At 43.5% G+C, this 16,792-nt stretch overlaps 1 protein-coding gene across 1 annotated transcript in view; it reads left to right on the top strand.

The window, feature by feature from the left end:
* Positions 1–1,551: 1,551 nt before the first annotated feature.
* The window catches only part of LOC111958661 (fucolectin-5), a 29,825-nt gene continuing 14,584 nt past the window's right edge, over positions 1,552–16,792 (top strand). Inside the window, exon 1 of the mRNA XM_070437333.1 lies at positions 1,552–2,448. Coding sequence (XP_070293434.1) covers positions 2,361–2,448 — 88 coding nt within the window. The 5' untranslated portion in view covers positions 1,552–2,360. The remainder of the gene's footprint in view (positions 2,449–16,792) is intronic.

Genomic DNA, 16,792 nt, shown 5'->3' with positions numbered 1-16,792 from the left:
ACGAGTATAATTCATTGGCTGATCCCTCCTGGAATTATGTGATCCTTCCTTAACCCATAGAAAGTCCCACCCAGTTGAGTACTTCAAAAGTCCTCAATGGCACTCCATATGCTAAAACGGGCTTTTGGTCACTTGAGTCCTCTATCTCTATGGTGCAGCCTGACTTACAACACCAGGAAATGTGTTGAATTGTCAACATTATTGAGTGGTTCACTATATGAGTCTGATGAGTTAACATGGAGCTGCTTGTGTCATAGTTACTGTTCTAAAGCAGTTTCGATTTCCTCCTGCAGGTGTGCTGTGATCTCTTCTATTCCAGCTGGCTTCTCCAGCACCTTCCAGTGTAACGGAATGGAGGGTCGATACGTCAACGTGGTCCTTCCAGGAAGAAGTGAATACCTGACCGTGTGTGAGGTGGAGGTCTATGGGTCACCACTGGACTGATAGATCCAGAGCATTTATTACCAAAATGTAATCTGGAGCACACACTGTTTTCTGGACGTGATAGATAACTTATATTACTTTTTTTTTTAAACTAGGCAAGTCAGTTAAGAACAAATTCATATTTACAATTCGACCTACTGGGGAACAGTGGGTGAACTGCCTTGTTCAGAATGACACATTTTTAGCTTGTCAGCTATGGGATTTGATCCAGCAACCTTTTGGTTACTGACACAATGCTCTAACCACTAGGCTACCTGCCACCCTAAATTATATTGTAGGTAACATTCTCCACACTCTTAGAAAAAAGGGTGCCCTTCAGCTGTCCCCATAGGAGAACCCTTTTAAGTTCCTGGTAGAACCCTTTTGGGTTCCATGAGGAAAAGGGTTCTACATGGAACCCAAAAGGGTTCTACATGGAACCCAACAGGGTTCTTCAAAAGGTTCTCTTATGGGGACAGCCGAAGAACCCTTTAAGGTTCTAGATAKACTCTTAGAAGTAAAGGAGCTATGTGTAGGGAAAAATCCATGTTTAAATGTATTAACAGTTGAGTATTTGTTATTTCACATTGTAAATATAGTTATATTGAGTACATTCATTTAGATCTGTTTAATTGAAACTGTACTTACTGTAATGGCTCCTATCATTGTAATGTATTGTATGTCCATGTATTTGGAGAAGATAAAGTTGTTTCAGAAGCACCTGTTTCAGAAGCATTTCTTGGTGTCACCAAGAATGCAATTATCAAAGGTATTTTGATAGGAATATTATGGCCTAACCCTATGTTTTTTAAATTCTCAAAACCAAGACATTTAGCTAATTCACCTGTGTACGCACTCACACATGCATGGACACACATACTGTATGCACACTCACTTGGTCATGTAGAAGAGTGTGGATTGTAATTGTACCAGGACCAGGACCACAAGTAAACATTGAAGTAATTTTATAATWAGACACTTTTAYTCTACTTTTATCMYAWTMAATWTAGTCATCAACTGCAGTAAAATATCTGATGTGGAATAAGAATACATACAATATGTTGCCTGCTCCTGTACATGCTTTTGAGATTCTATAAGTAGCAAAGTATACAACTACTCTGTAACACGTTTAACATGTGTAGATGTTTCCTGTTATTCCCTTCCATATCACGATATCCTGATCATTCAGTTATGCTGTCTGTATTTCGCCATAAYTTGGAATCATGTTTTAGTTATTTATCTCAATGATTATGTCACAGGGTGGAAAAGTGAGTTGAGCAGGCAGAGTGAAGCAGAGGGAAAAAGTATATTTTTAACATGTATGTTCATACGTCATGGTTTAAAGCCGTCACCGTAGGCCAGCAGGCAGGTTGCAGCAAGGATCCACCGAAAAGCAAATGTTTCACACAAAAATAAATAAACCCACTCATAGCAAACAAAGTCCCCTTGAGCATAAAGTCCTCCAATACCTGCCAGAAGCTCTCCCACATGGTGTCCTGATGCAGCCAAGGCCATTCTTGTAGTCTGCTTTTGTCTAGTTCCCTCTATGGTCCTGGGACGTCAATGAGGACTAGATTAGTATTTAGGACGTTCTCAGGACATTCAGTGTATCAGTTGTCAGGATGTCTGTAATGGTCCCAAAGAAACGTCACTAGGATGTTGTAATGGATCCTGTCCGTCAGTGGTTAGATTCCAGCATTTTACAGAAGTTTCTCTTGTGTTCCCTCCACGAATGCCCGGTCATGATACAAGCAGCCCTGTTGATGATTAACTGGAGCTGGTTGAGACCTGTTTTATCGCACTGATGTAGGGCTGGAAGTCAAACTATGGCACAGTAGTGCAGGTGACTAGTTATCATGGTATGGTAAATTGTTAGGAGGATGTCTTTGGAGACGAGGGGGGTGGACAGGGTCATTGACTTTGTGACTGGTGTATAAATGAATCAGTCAGATTCAGCTGTCTACAGAGCTTTTACCTACATCACCATCAACATCAACAGTGACCTTATTTTTGTTGAGTGTGAAGGTAAGAGGATATTACAATCTAATACTATTTGAAATTGTCTTCTATTACGTTATATTTTCTGCCTTACACAACCACACATTAATTGTTGATTTACATAACAGTTATTTCATAATAATAATGTCTTCATTCAGCAGTGGATTGAATTCAGATGGGCATGATGTTCCCATAATCCTTTACTTAAATGCATGCTGATGTATTTGCAAGGAGGCTGTGATTGCAAAGAGACAACAAGCTGGACTGTATTTTATACTGAAAGACTTTTATTCTATTTTTAAAAGTAGCAAGTTCATGAAAGGAGAGAATAGTGCTAAGAGTAATGCAATACCTCTCATTGTCCTTTCTGCTAATATCATACTCTCTTGAATTACGTTCTTTATTACGTAGAATTTGTGCAGAAATGTAAAAGCCTGTTATAATAAAATAAGTACCCTTTAAAGTCTACATGGAAAATTCAATATATGAATAAAGTATTTCAAAACAGTCTAAAATCAGCATTTTGACATGTCCCTTTTCTGAGGAAATTTTAACCTGAAAATGTTCCAGTTTTCACTATCATTGTAAAGCCCTTGTTACTTTGTTGCTTTGACAATGACATTTCAGAAGATTATTATTCATTTCACGAGAATAATGATTCATTTACGTTTGACTCTCATTTTCAAGGTCAACCCTGTTAAGGGAACTGAACTTTCAAATCAAATTAAGTCAAATGTTATTAGTCACATGCGCCGAATACAACAGGTGTAGACCTTACAGTGAAACGCTTACTTACGAGCCCCTAACCAACAGAGCAGTTTCTAAAAATACGGATAAAAACAATAGATAAAAGTAAGAGGAGCAGTAAAAAATAACAATATATACAGGGCGGTGGCGGTACAGAGTCAATGTGAGGGGGCACCGGTTAGTTGAGGTAGTACGTACATGTAGGTAGAGTTAATTAAAGTGACTATGCATAGATGACAAAAGAGAATGGCAGTGGTGTGTAGGCGGGGGGCAATGTGAATAGTCTGGGTAGCAATTTGACTCGATGTTCAGGAGTCTTAGGGCTTGGGGGTAGAAGCTGTTTAGATGCCTCTGGGACCTAGACTTGGCGCTCCGGTACAGCTTGCCGTGTGGTAGCAGAGAGAACAGTCTATGACTAGGGTGGCTGGAGTCTTTGACAATTTTCAGGGCCTTCCTCTGACACCACCTGGTATAGAGGTCCTGGATTGCAGGAAGCTTGGCCCCAGTGATGTACTGGGCCGTTCGCACTACCCTCTGTAGTGCCTTGTGGTCGGAGGCCAAGCAGTTACCATACCAGGCAGTGATGCAACCAGACAGGATGCTCTCGATGGTGCAGCTGTAGAACCTTTTGACGATCTGAGGACCCATACCAAATATTTTCAGTTTCCTGAGGGGGAATAGGTTCTGTCGTGCCCGCTTCACGACTGTCATGGTGTGCTTGGACCATATTAGTTTGTTGGTGATGTGGACACCATGGAACTCCAAGCTCTCAACTCGCTCCACTGCAGCCCTGTCGATGAGAATGGGGGCGTGCTCTGTCCTCTTATTCCTGAAGTCCACAATCAACTCCTTTGTCTTGATCATGTTGAGGGAGAGGTTGTTGTCCTGGCACCACACGGCCAGGTCTCTGACCTCCCTATGGGCTGTCCAATTGTTGTCGGTGATCAGGCCTACCACTGTTGTGTCATCGGCAAATTTAATGATGGTGTTGGAGTCGTGTTGGAGTCGTGCCTGTGCAGTCATGAGTGAACAGGGAGTACAGGAGGGGGCTGAGCACACACCCCTGAGGGGCTCCAGTGTTGAGGATTAGCGTGGCGGATGTGTTGTTACCTACCCTTACCACCTGGGGGTGGCCCGTCAGGAAGTCCAGGATCCAGTTGCAGAGAGAGGTGTTTAGTCCCAGGGTCCTTAGCTTATTGATGAGCTTTGAGGGTACTATGTTGCTGAACGCTGAGCTGRAGTCAAAGAATAGCATTCTCACATAAGTGTTCCTTTTGTCCAGGTGGGAAAGGGCAGTGTGGAGTGCAATAGAGACTGTATCATCTGTGGATCTGTTAGGGCGGTACGCAAATTGGAGTGGGTCTAGGGTTTCTGGGATGATGGTGTTGATGTGAGTCATGACCAGCCTTTCAAAGCATTTCATGGCTACAGACGTGAGTGCTACGGGTCGGTAGTCATTTAGGCAGGTTACCTTAGTGCTCTTGGGCACAGGCACTATGGTGGTCTGCTTAAAACATGTTGGTATTACAGACTCGGACAGGGAGAGGTAGAAAATATCAGTGAAGACACTTGCTAGTTTTTATTTTAACCGTTATTTTACCAGGTAAGTTGACAGAGAACACGTTCTCATTTACAGCAACAACCTGGGGAATAGTTATAGGGGACAGGAAGGGGATGAATGAGCCAATTGTAAGCTGGGGATGATTAGGTGACCATGATGGTATGAGGGACAGCTTGGGAATTTAGCCAGGACACCGGGGTTAACACCCCTACTCTTACGATAAGTGCCATGGGATCTTTAATGACCTCAGAGAGTCAGGACACCCGTTTAACGTCCCATCCAAAAGATGGCACCCTACACAGGGCAGTGTCCCCAATCACCACCCTGGTGCATTGGGATAATTTTTATTTTAGACCAGAGGAAAGAGTGCCTCCTACTGGCCCTCCAACACAACTTCCAGCAGCATCTGGTCTCCTATCCAGGGACTAACTAGGTCCAACCCTGCTTAGCTACAGAAGCAAACCAGCAGTGGGATGCAGGGTGGTATGCTGCTGGCCAACATGCTCGCAGTACACGTCCTGGGAATCCGTCTGGCTCTGCGGCCTGAATGTTGACCTGTCTAAAGGTCTTCCTCACATTGGCTGCAGAGAGTGTGATCACACAGTCTTCCGGTACAGCTGGTGCTCTCATGCATGTTTCAGTGTTATTTGTCTCGAAGCGAGCATAGAAGTAGTTTAGCTCATCCGGTAGGCTTGTGTCACTGGGCAGCTCTCGACTGTGCTTACCTTAGTAGTCTGTAATGGTTTGCAGGCCCTGCCACATCCGACGAGCGTCAGAGCCGGTGTAGTACAACTTCATCTTAGTCCTGTATTGACCCTTTGCCTGTTTGATGGTTCGTCGGTGGGCATAGCGGGATTTCTTATAAGCTTCCGGGTTAGAGTCCCGCTCCTTGAAAGCGGCAGTTCTAGCCTTTAGCTCAATGCGGATGCTGCCTGTAATCCATGGTTTCTGGTTTGGGTATGTACGTACGGTCACTGTAGGGACGACATCATTGATGCACTCATTGATGAAGCCAATGACAGATGCCATTGGAGGAATCGCGGAACATACTCGAGGCTGTGCTAGCAAAACAGTCCTGTAGCTTAGCATCTGCTTCATCTGACCACTTTTTATTGATCTAGTCGCTGGTGCTTCCTGCTTTAATTTTAGCTTGTAAGCAGGAATCAGGAGGATAGAATTATGGTCAGATTTGCCAAATGGAGGGCGATGGAGAGCTTTGTATGCATCTCTGTGTGTGGAGTATAGGTGGTCCAGAGTTCTTTTCCCTCTGGTTGCATATTTAACATGTTGATAGAAATTAGGTAAAACTGATTTAAGTTTCCCTGCATTAAAGTCCCCGGCTACTAGTTGCGCCGCCTCTGGGTGAGCGTTTTCTTGTTTGTTTATGGCGGAATACAGCTAATTCAATGCTATCTTGGTGCCAGCCTCTGACTGTGGTTGTATGTAAACAGCTACAAAGAATATAGATGAGAACTCTCTCGGTAGTTAATGTGGTCTGCAGCTTATCATGAGAAACTCTACCTCAGGTGAGCAATGGCTCAAGACTTCCTTAGATATTGTGTACCAGCTGTTGTTTACAAAAATACATAGACCGCCGCCCCTTGTCTTACCAGACGACGCTGTTCTTTTCTYCCGGTACTTCGCATAACCAGCCAGCTGTACGTTGATATTGTCGTCGTTCAGCCACGACTCCGTGAAGCATAAGATGTTACAGGTTTTAATGTCCCGTTGGTAGTTTAATCTTCCCAATAACTCGTCCATTTTATTGTCCAAAGATTGCATGTTTGCAAGCAGAATTGAGGGGAGTGGGGGTTTATGCAATCGCCTCCTACTCCTCAGAAGGCAGCCCGCCCTCCGGCCTCTCTTTCTCCGCCTCCTCTTCACGCAGATCACTGGGGTCGGGGCCTGTTCCCTAGGGAGCCGTATATCCTCCCCCTCGGGCTCGTCAGAGTCATGAAAGAAGAAAAAGTATTCTGCTAGTCCGTGGTGAGTAATTGCAGTCCTGATGTTTAGAAGTTATTTTGGGTCAAAAGAGAGGGGAGCAGCTACATTATGTACAAAAATAGTAAAAAAATAAGTTACAAACAACGCAGATAAACAAACAAAAAACACAATCAGTTGGGGGCACGTAAAACGTCTGCCTTCTGCTCCGGCGCCATTTCGTTTTAATATGGTGATTACTTTTGATTAATAAAAACATGGTGGAAAACTGAGAGGGTTGAGCAAAACACATCAGCCCTGTTACACATAGATGATAGGCTAGAAATGTAAAAATATTATATAAATTATGAAGTTGAACATTTGCTCTTTATGACAGTGTTAAAATGAGTTTAAAAGAACAGTAAAAAATAAATAAATGACACTACCCAAAATGCACTCTCTTGGTGTTTATTGTTCTTCTTATTCTTCTTATTATTACAATATTTGAAATGTTTTTCTTTGTTCATGTGAGCTGAATTGATAAAAAATATAAATTATGATTGAATTGCAGCCTAACGGATTGTTTCAGTGTTTGTGTCAATGTTTCTGTGGACTGGTTCCTATCAGACCCATTGTTGACTTGCTCTGGGCTTTTTCTCCAGGATGATGAGATCGACCACGATGTTCCTCTTGTTGACTCTCCTTGGACTGGCATGCTCTATTGGCCCGACCGTCCCAAGTAATCACATTTTTTATTCCCTTTCCTCCTGTTAACTCGAGAGATACAGAGCCTGGTCTCAGAGCATTTCGTATTATTCTGTACATAAATCTGAGACACTTCATATAGTATGATATGTTATGTTTGGTATGGTTGCATAAGACACAGTTATGTATCGCAAAAACTAAAGTAGGGTGGTTGGTTGTGGTGGATGGATGGGTGGGTGTATAACATGAACGTCTAACAAGCCAAAGCTTGCGCGTTCGAATCTCTTCATGGACAACTCTAGCATTTTAGCTAATTAGCAACTTTTCAACTTACTACTTTTTAGTAACTTTGCAAATACTTGGCACGTTAGCTAACCCTTCTCCAAACCTAACCTTTTAGCTAACCCATCCCGTAAACCTAACCTTAACCCTTTAACCTAACTCCTAAACTTTACCCTTAACCCTAACACCTAGCCTATCTAACGTCAGCGAGCTAGCTAATGTTAGCCACCTAGCTAGAATTTGAAAACGTATCATATGTTTAGGAAATTCGTAACAAATCATACATTRTGCAAATTTGTAACATATCATATACATTTATCAAATTTGTAACATATAATACGTTTTGCAAATTTGRAACGTATTGTACGTTTTGCAAATCCGTAACATACAGTGGGGAGAACAAGTATTTGATACACTGCCGATTTTGCAGGTTTTCCTACTTACAAAGCATGTAGAGGTCTGTAATTTTTATCATAGGTACACTTCAACTGTGAGAGACGGAATCTAAAACAAACATCCAGAAAATCACATTATATGATTTTTAAGTAATTCATTTGCATTTTATTGCATGACATAAGTATTTGATGCATCAGAGAAGCAGACCTTAATATTTGGTACAGAAACCTTTGTTTGCAATTACAGAGATCATACGTTTCCTGTAGTTTTTGACCAGGTTTGCACACACTGCAGCAGGGATTTTGGCCCACTCCTCCATACAGACCTTCTCCAGATCCTTCAGGTTTCGGGGCTGTCGCTGGGCAATACGGACTTTCAGCTCCCTCCAAAGATTTTCTATTGGGTTCAGGTCTGGAGACTGGCTAGGCCACTCCAGGACCTTGAGATGCTTCTTACGGAGCCACTCCTTAGTTGCCCTGGCTGTGTGTTTRGGGTCGTTGTCATGCTGGAAGACCCAGCCACGACCCATCTTCAATGCTCTTACTGAGGGAAGGAGGTTGTTGGCCAAGATCTCGCGATACATGGCCCCATCCATCCTCCCCTCAATACGGTGCAGTCGTCCTGTCCCCTTTGCAGAAAAGCATCCCCAAAGAATGATGTTTCCACCTCCATGCTTCACGGTTGGGATGGTGTTCTTGGGGTTGTACTCATCCTTCTTCTTCCTCCAAACACGGTGAGTGGAGTTTAGACCAAAAAGCTACATTTTTGTCTCATCAGACCACATGACCTTCTCCCATCCCTCCTCTGGATCATCCAGATGGTCATTGGCAAACTTCAGACGGGCCTGGACATGCGCTGGCTTGAGCAGGGGGACCTTGCGTGCACTGCAGGATTTTAATCCATGACGGCGTAGTGTGTTACTAATGGTTTTCTTTGAGACTGTGGTCCCAGCTCTCTTCAGGTCATTGACCAGGTCCTGCCGTGTAATTCTGGGCTGATCCCTCACCTTCCTCATGATCATTGATGCCCCACAAGGTGAGACCTTGCATGGAGCCCCAGACCGAGGMTGATTGACCGTCATCTTGAACTTCTTCCATTTTCTAATAATTGCGCCAACAGTTGTTGCCTTCTCACCAAGCTGCTTGCCTATTGTCCTGTAGCCCATCCCAGCCTTGTGCAGGTCTACAATTTTATCCCTGATGTCCTTACACAGCTCTCTGGTCTTGGCCATTGMGGAGAGGTMYGWKTSTMTMWMWGWGTGTGTGGACAGGTGTCTTTTATACAGGTAACGAGTTCAAACAGGTGCAGTTAATACAGGTAATGAGTGGAGAACAGGAGGGCTTCTTAAAGAAAAACTAACAGGTCTGTGAGAGCCGGAATTCTTACTGGTTGGTAGGTGATCAAATACTTATGTCATGCAATAAAATGCAAATGAATTATTTAAAAATCATACAATGTGATTTTCTGGATTTTTGTTTTATATTCCGTCTCTCACAGTTGAAGTGTACCTATGATAAAAATTACAGACCTCTACATGCTTTGTAAGTAGGAAAACCTGCAAAATCGGCAGTGTATCAAATACTTGTTCTCCCCACTGTATATAATATGAATTGTAACATATCATATGAAATGGGTGATCGACATCCACAAATTAATACATACCATACGAAACGTAACATATCATACTAAACTAATTGTCACGAATTTACATACAGAATAATACGAAATGCTCTGAGATTATGTTGAGATATTATGCCCTTTAGATTAACAGGGCTAGATCTCTTACTATGAAAAGTGAGGCTATATTATATCTCAATGTATTTATGACACAAACAGGCAGATTTACAGAGCCTTCGGAAAGTATTCAGACCTCTTTTTCCACATTTTGTTATGTTACAGCCTTGTTCTAAAATTGATTAAATTAATCTACACACAATACCCCATAATGACAAAGCACAAACAGGTTTTTAGACATTTGTGCAAATGTTTTAAACTTAAGAAACTGAAATATTACAATTACATACGTTTTCAGACCCTTTACTCAGTTGAAGCACGTTTGGCATCGATTACAGCCTCAAATCTTCTTGGATATGACGCTACAGTACAAGTTTGGCGCACCTGTATTTGGGGAGTTTCTCCCATTCTTCTCTGCAGATCCTCTCAAGCTCTGTCAGGTTGGATGGGGAGCGTCGCTGCACATCTATTTTCAGGTCTCTCCAGAGAACTTCGATCAGGTTCAAGTCCGGGCTCTGGCTGGGCCAGTCAAGGACATTCAGACTCCTGTGTTGTCTTGGCTGTGTGCTTAGGGTCCTTGTCCTGTTGGAAGTTAACCTTCGCCCCAGTCTGAGGGCCTGAGTGCTCTGGAGCAGGTTTTCATCAATGATCTCTCTCTACTTCGCTCCGTTCATCTTTTCCTCGATCCTGACTGGTGTCCCAGTCCCTGCCTCTGAAAAACATCCCCACAGCATGATGCTGCCACCACCATGCGTCACCGTAGGGATGGTATTGGCAAGGTGATGAGCAGTGCCTGGTTTACTCCAGAAGTTCAATCTTGGTTTCATCAGACCAGCGAATCTTGTTTCTCATGGGCTGAGAGGCCTTTAGTTGCCTTTTGGCAAACTCCAAGCGGGCTGTCATGTGCCTTTTACTGAGGAGTGGCTTCTATCTGGCCACTCAACCATAAAGGCCTGATAGTTGTAGTGCTGCAGAGATGGTTGTCTTTCTGGAAGGTTCTCCCGTCTCCACAGAGCAATCCTTGAGCTCTGTCAGAGTGACCATCAGTTTCATGGTCACCTCCCTGACCAAGGCCCTTCTCACCCGATTGCTCAGTTTGGCTGGGTGGCCAGCTTTAGGAAGAGTCTTGGTGGTTCCAAACTTCTTCCACTTAAGAATGATGGAGGCCATTGTGTTCTTGGGGCCCTTTGATGTTTTGATACCCTTCTCCAGATCTGTGCCTCGACACATTCCTGTCTCAGAGCTCTACGGACAATTCCTTCGACCTCATGGCTTGATTTTTGCTCTAACATGCATTGTCAACTGTACAGACAGGTGTGTGCCTTTCCAAATCATGTCCAATCAATTTAATTTACCACAGGTGGATTCCAAACAAGTTGAAGAAACATCTGAAGGATGATCAATGGAAACAGGATGCACCTGAACTCAATTTCGAGTCTCATAGCAAAGGGGTTTGAATACTTATGTAAATAAGGTATTTCTGTTTTTTGTTTTTGTCATTATGGGGTATTGTGTGTAGATTGATGATGACAAAATGTAATTTTATAAATTTTTGTCTGTAATGTAACAAAAAGTGGAAAAAGTGAAGGGGTCTGAATACTTCCCGAATGCACTGTATGTACTAGGATCATAGTCCAGGGCCTTACCGTCAGAAAGTGATGAACGCGTTACAGAGCCGATTAAAGCGTCAAATTTAATAGAGAAGCTCATTGGGATGTATTAATTGTCCCTCACAATGAAATCGGGGAGGGGACTGTGGATCGGTCTCCGTCTGTCCGTCCATCTGTCCTTATCTCAGAGACATTGGGCCGATTTAGACMAAACTTTGGTGAATGATGCGTCATGCCATAGAGATCATTGGCCCCAGGAGGGAGATATAGTCATTGAGAGCAAAATGAGGGGGATAAATGGGACCAAAATCATTCTTCTGCAGCAGGTGGGGTTTTTTCTTTGGCACATGAAATGGAGTACAGGGAGTTGATTAGTTAAAGATACTGGTATGAAAGCTAACGGCCTTCCATTTTTGAAGACAGTAATTTTCATAGGGGTCACTTGACTATCTGGTCAATATAATGGATAATCTGTGGTCACACAAGATAAATTAAATTTGTTTGTCACACACGATATCTCAATTTGCTCAATTTGCACTGCATCCTTTGTGGGGGAAGAATATTAGAAGAGGTGCCCAAAAATTGGGGCACAAAACCCCAATGTATTTATTTTTTACATAATCCAATATGGCCGCCAATACTGAATCAGATTTTGTAAATGTGATATTACTGTTGACTTTTTGTAGCCAAATCTTGTGTATTAGTAAGTAGTGGACTAGTCTTCAACAATGTGCCATTATATTTCATAACCCACCTGCCTAAAGTGGCAGAAATGGCCTGGAAACACCTCAAATCAACCTGGAGACCACTCAAATGTTGTTGAACTACTACAAGAATCACTTTAACAAATGTCAAAATGTTTTTTTTTAAATATAGTGTTATCAGCTTAAAAAATTGCCAATACACCCTAGGAGTTACATTATGTAGCTAATTGATATAGCTAAAATAATTTCTCACAGCACTGCAGAAATCTGTACCTCTACCTTTATGAGAGAAAAAAGGTTTCCCACACTGCAGAGGGCTATACTGGTCCGTTAATAAATCAAATCAAAATCAAATCAAATTGTATTTGTCACATACACATGGTTAGCAGATGTTAATGAGAGTGTAGCAAAAAGCTTGTGCTTCTGGTTCCGACAGTGCAGTAATATCTAACAAGTAATCTAACAGTTGCCCAACAACTACCTAACACACACAAATCTAAAAGGGGGTGAATGAGAATATGTACATGATGAGCGATGGCCGAGCGGCAAAGGCAAGGTGCAATAGATGGTATAAAATACAGTATATACATATGATATGAGTAATGTAAGATATGTATACATATGATATGAGTAATGTAAGATGTGTAAACATTATTAAAGTGGCATTATTTAAAGTGGCATTGTTTAAAGTGACTAGTGATCGATTTGTTAAAGTGGCCAGCGATTGGGTTTCCATGTAGGCAGCAGCCTCTCTGAGTTAGTGTTTGCTGTTTAGCAGTCTGATGGCCCTGAGATAGAAGCTGTTCTTCAGTCTCTTGGTTCCAGCTTGTACTGACCTCGCCTTCTGGATGGTAGCGGTGTGAACAGGCAGTGGCTCGGGTGGTTGTTGTCTTTGATGATCTTTTTTGCCTTCCTGTGACATCGGGTGCTATAGGTGTCATGGAGGGCAGGTACTTTGCCCCCGGTGATGCGTTGTGCAGACTGCACCACTCTCTGGAGAGCCTTGCGGGTGAGGGCGGAGCAGTTGCCGTACCATGCTCTCGATTGTGGATCTGTAAAGTTAGTCAGGGTTTTGGGTGACAAGACACATTTCTTCAGCCTCCTGAGGTTTAAGAGGCACTGTTGCGCCTTCTTCACCACACTGTCTGTGTGGGTGGACCATTTCAGTTTGTTGTTGATGTGTACGCAGAGGAACTTAAAACTTTCCACTTTCTCCACTGCTGCCCCTTCGATGTGGATAAGGGGGGGGGTGCTCCCTCTGCTGTTTCCTGAAGTCCACGATCATCTCCTTTGTTTTGTTGACATTGAATGAGAGGTTGTTTTCCTGACACCACACTCCGAGTGCCCTCACCTCCTCCCTGTAGGTTGTCTCGTCATTGTTGGTAATCAAGCCCACTACTGTTGTGTCATCTGCAAACTTGATGATTGAGTTGGAGGCGTGTATGGCCACACAGTCGTGGGTGAACAGGGAGTACATGAGGGGACTGAGCACGCACCCTTGTGGGGCCCCAGTGTTGATGGTCAGCGAGGTGGAGATGTTGTTGTTTCCTACCTTCACCACCTGGGGGTGCCCCGTCAGAAAGTCCCGGACACAATTGCACAGGGCGGGGTTGAGGCCAGGGCCTTCAGCTTGATGATGAGCTTGGAGGGTACTATGGTGTTGAATGCTGAGCTGTAGTCAATGAACAGCATTCTTACATAAGTACAACCTCTTGTCCAGATGGGATAGGGCAGTGTGCAGTGTGATGGCGATTGCATCGTCTGTGGACCTGTTAGGGTGGTATGCAAACTGAAGTGGGTCTAGAGTGGCCGCTAAGGTGGAGGTGATATGATCCTTGACTAGTCTCTCAAAACACTTCATGATGACAGAAGTGAGTGCTACGGGGCAGTAGTCATTTAGTTCAGTTATCTTTGTCTTCTTTGGTACAGGAACAATGGTGGCAATCTTGAAGCATGTGGGGACAGCAGACTGGGATAGGGAGCYATTGAATATGTCCGTAAACACACCCTCAGCTGGTCTGCGCATGCTCTGAGGACGCGGCCAGGGATGCCGTCTAGGCCAGCAGCCTTGCGAGGGTTAACACGTTTAAATGTTTTACTCACGTCGGCCACGGAGAAGGGGGGGGGGGGGCGCAGTTCTTGTTAGCGGGCTGTGACGTTGGCACTGTATTATCCTCAAAGCGGTTAAAGGTGGTGTTTAAATTGTCTGGAAGCGTGAAGTCGGTGTCAGTGACATTGCTGGTTTTCTTTTTGTAGTCCATGATTTCCTGTAGACCCTGCCACATACGTCTCGTGTCTGAGCCGTTGAATTGCGACTCCACTTCGTCCTTGTACCGGCATTTCACTTGTTTGATTGCCTTGCGGAGGGAATAACTACACTGTTTATATTCAGCAATATCCCCAGACCTCTTTCCATGGTTAAATGCGGTGGTTCGCGCTTTCTTTTTTGTGCGAAAGCCGCCATCCATCCCCGGTTTCTGGTTAGGGTAGGTTTTAATAGTCACAGTGGGTAAAACATCTCCAATGCACTTCCTTATAAATTAAATCACAGAGTTAGCGTATAGGTCGATGTTGTTCTCTGAGGCTGACCGGAACATATCCCAGTCTGCGTCATCAAAACAATCTTGAAGCATTGATTCCGATTGGTCAGACCAGCGCTGAATGGTTCTAGTCACTGGTACATCCTGTTTGAGTTTCTGCCTAGAAGACAGTAGGAGCAAGATGGCGTCGTGGTCAGATTAGCCGAAGGGAGGGCGGGGGAGGGCTTTGTATGCATTGCAGAAGTTAGAGTAGCAGTAGTCGAGTGTATCACCCCCGCGCGTTGTGCAATCAATATGCTGATAGAATTTAGGTAGCCTTGTTCTCAAATTTGCTTTGTTAAAATCCCCAGCTACAATAAATGCAGACTCAGGATATATGGTTTCCAGTTTACATAGAGTCCAGTGAAGTTCCTTTAGGGCCATCTTGGTGTCTGCTTGAGTGGGATTGTACACAGTTGTTACGATAACTGACAAGAATTCTCTTGGAAGGTAATATGGCCACATTTGATTATGAGGAATTCTAGGTCGGGTGAGCAGAAGGACTTGAGTTCCTGTATGTTGTTATGATTACACCATGAGTCGTTAATCATGAAGCATACACCCCCGCCCTTCCTCTTCCCAGAGAGGTGTTTATCTCTGTCGACACGATGCATGGAGAAGCCCGGTGGCTGAACCGATTCCGACAACATATTCCGAGAGAGCCATGTTTCCGTGAAACACTGAATGTTACAATCTCTGATGTCTCTCTGGAAGGCAACCCTTGCCCGAATTTCGCCTACCTTGTTGTCCAGAGACTGGACATTGGCAAGTAGTATACTTGGAAGCGGTGGGCAATGTCCATGTCTATGGAACCTGACAAGGAGGCCGCTCCATCTGTCCCTTCTGCGGTACTGTTGTCTTGGGACCAGGCAAGGTCGGCCCGCTCATTAGGCAGGATTAGGTGGCCACCTATGGTAGCAGATTAAAGATGGCGGAATTTTCTGAGCTGAAGTCACCAAGACGCACCTCCAACAAGAGTGTACTATGTACTTATACTATAATAAACTCTGAGACTCGTACTATCTGCCTCCTGTGTCTGCATCTGGGTCTTAGCCTGAGCCGTGATAGTATGACAATGTAATGAGACAGACACTTTTTAGATCATGCAGGTTTCTCCAATCAAATAGCCTAAGCTAAATGGCGCCAAATCAAATGAAAAATGTGCTGACATGTTATCAATGTGGCAGACCAGGGGGTTTGGTCAAGACATTTACACAGATCAGAAACGGACAAAGTTGGATTAAATCGGTTTCAAGTGTGTTTATTTAAATAACAACCGGAAATAAAAGAATAAGTCTCCTCCAGGAGACCTTCTCCGGGATACCGTGTTCTGAATGAAAGCTGGTGCCGAAGAGGATGGCTGATGTTTTACATGCCCGTAACCAATTGTGCTATTTTGTTCGTTTTTTGCGTTGTTTGTAACTTGTTTTTTTAACTTATTTTGTACATAATGTTGCTGCTACCGTCTCTTATCCTGTTTGGGCTAGGGGGCAGCATTTTCACGTTTGGATGAAAAGCGTGCCCAGAGTAAACTGCCTGCTACTCAGTCCCAGTTGCTAATATATGCATATTATTAGTAGATTTGGATAGAAAACACTCTGAAGTTTCTAAAACTGTTTGATGATGTCTGTGAGTATAACAGAACTCATATGGCAGGCGAAAACCTGAGAAAAATCCAACCAGGAAGTGGGAAATCTGAGGTTTGTAGTTTTTCAACTCTTGGCCTTTCGAATACACAGTGTCTATGGGGTCATATTGCTCTAAGGCTTCCACTATCCTAAGGCTTCCACTACATGTCAACAGTCTTTAGAACCTTGTTTGATGCTTCTACTATGAAGTGGGGGCGAATGAGAGGGGATTGAGTAAGTGTCACGGCCGTTAAAGGAAGAGGACCAAGGTGCAGGTTGTGAGCGTACATTTTCTCTTTATTTGGAAAAAGACGCTGAACAAAACAACAAACACTACAAAAACAAACCGTGAAGCTAAAGGCTATGTTCCCTAAACAAAAGTCAACTTCCCACAAAGACAGGTGGAAAAAAGGGCTACCTAAGTATCGTTCTCAATCACAGACAACGATAGACAGCTGCCTCTGATTGAGAACCACACCCGGGCCAAACACAAAGAAATAGAAAA

This window comes from Salvelinus sp. IW2-2015, linkage group LG35, assembly GCF_002910315.2.
Source record: "Salvelinus sp. IW2-2015 linkage group LG35, ASM291031v2, whole genome shotgun sequence".
Taxonomy (NCBI): domain Eukaryota; kingdom Metazoa; phylum Chordata; class Actinopteri; order Salmoniformes; family Salmonidae; genus Salvelinus; species Salvelinus sp. IW2-2015.
The sequence above is the reverse complement of the archived record's forward strand: the minus strand, read 5'-3'. Positions and strand labels throughout refer to the sequence as shown.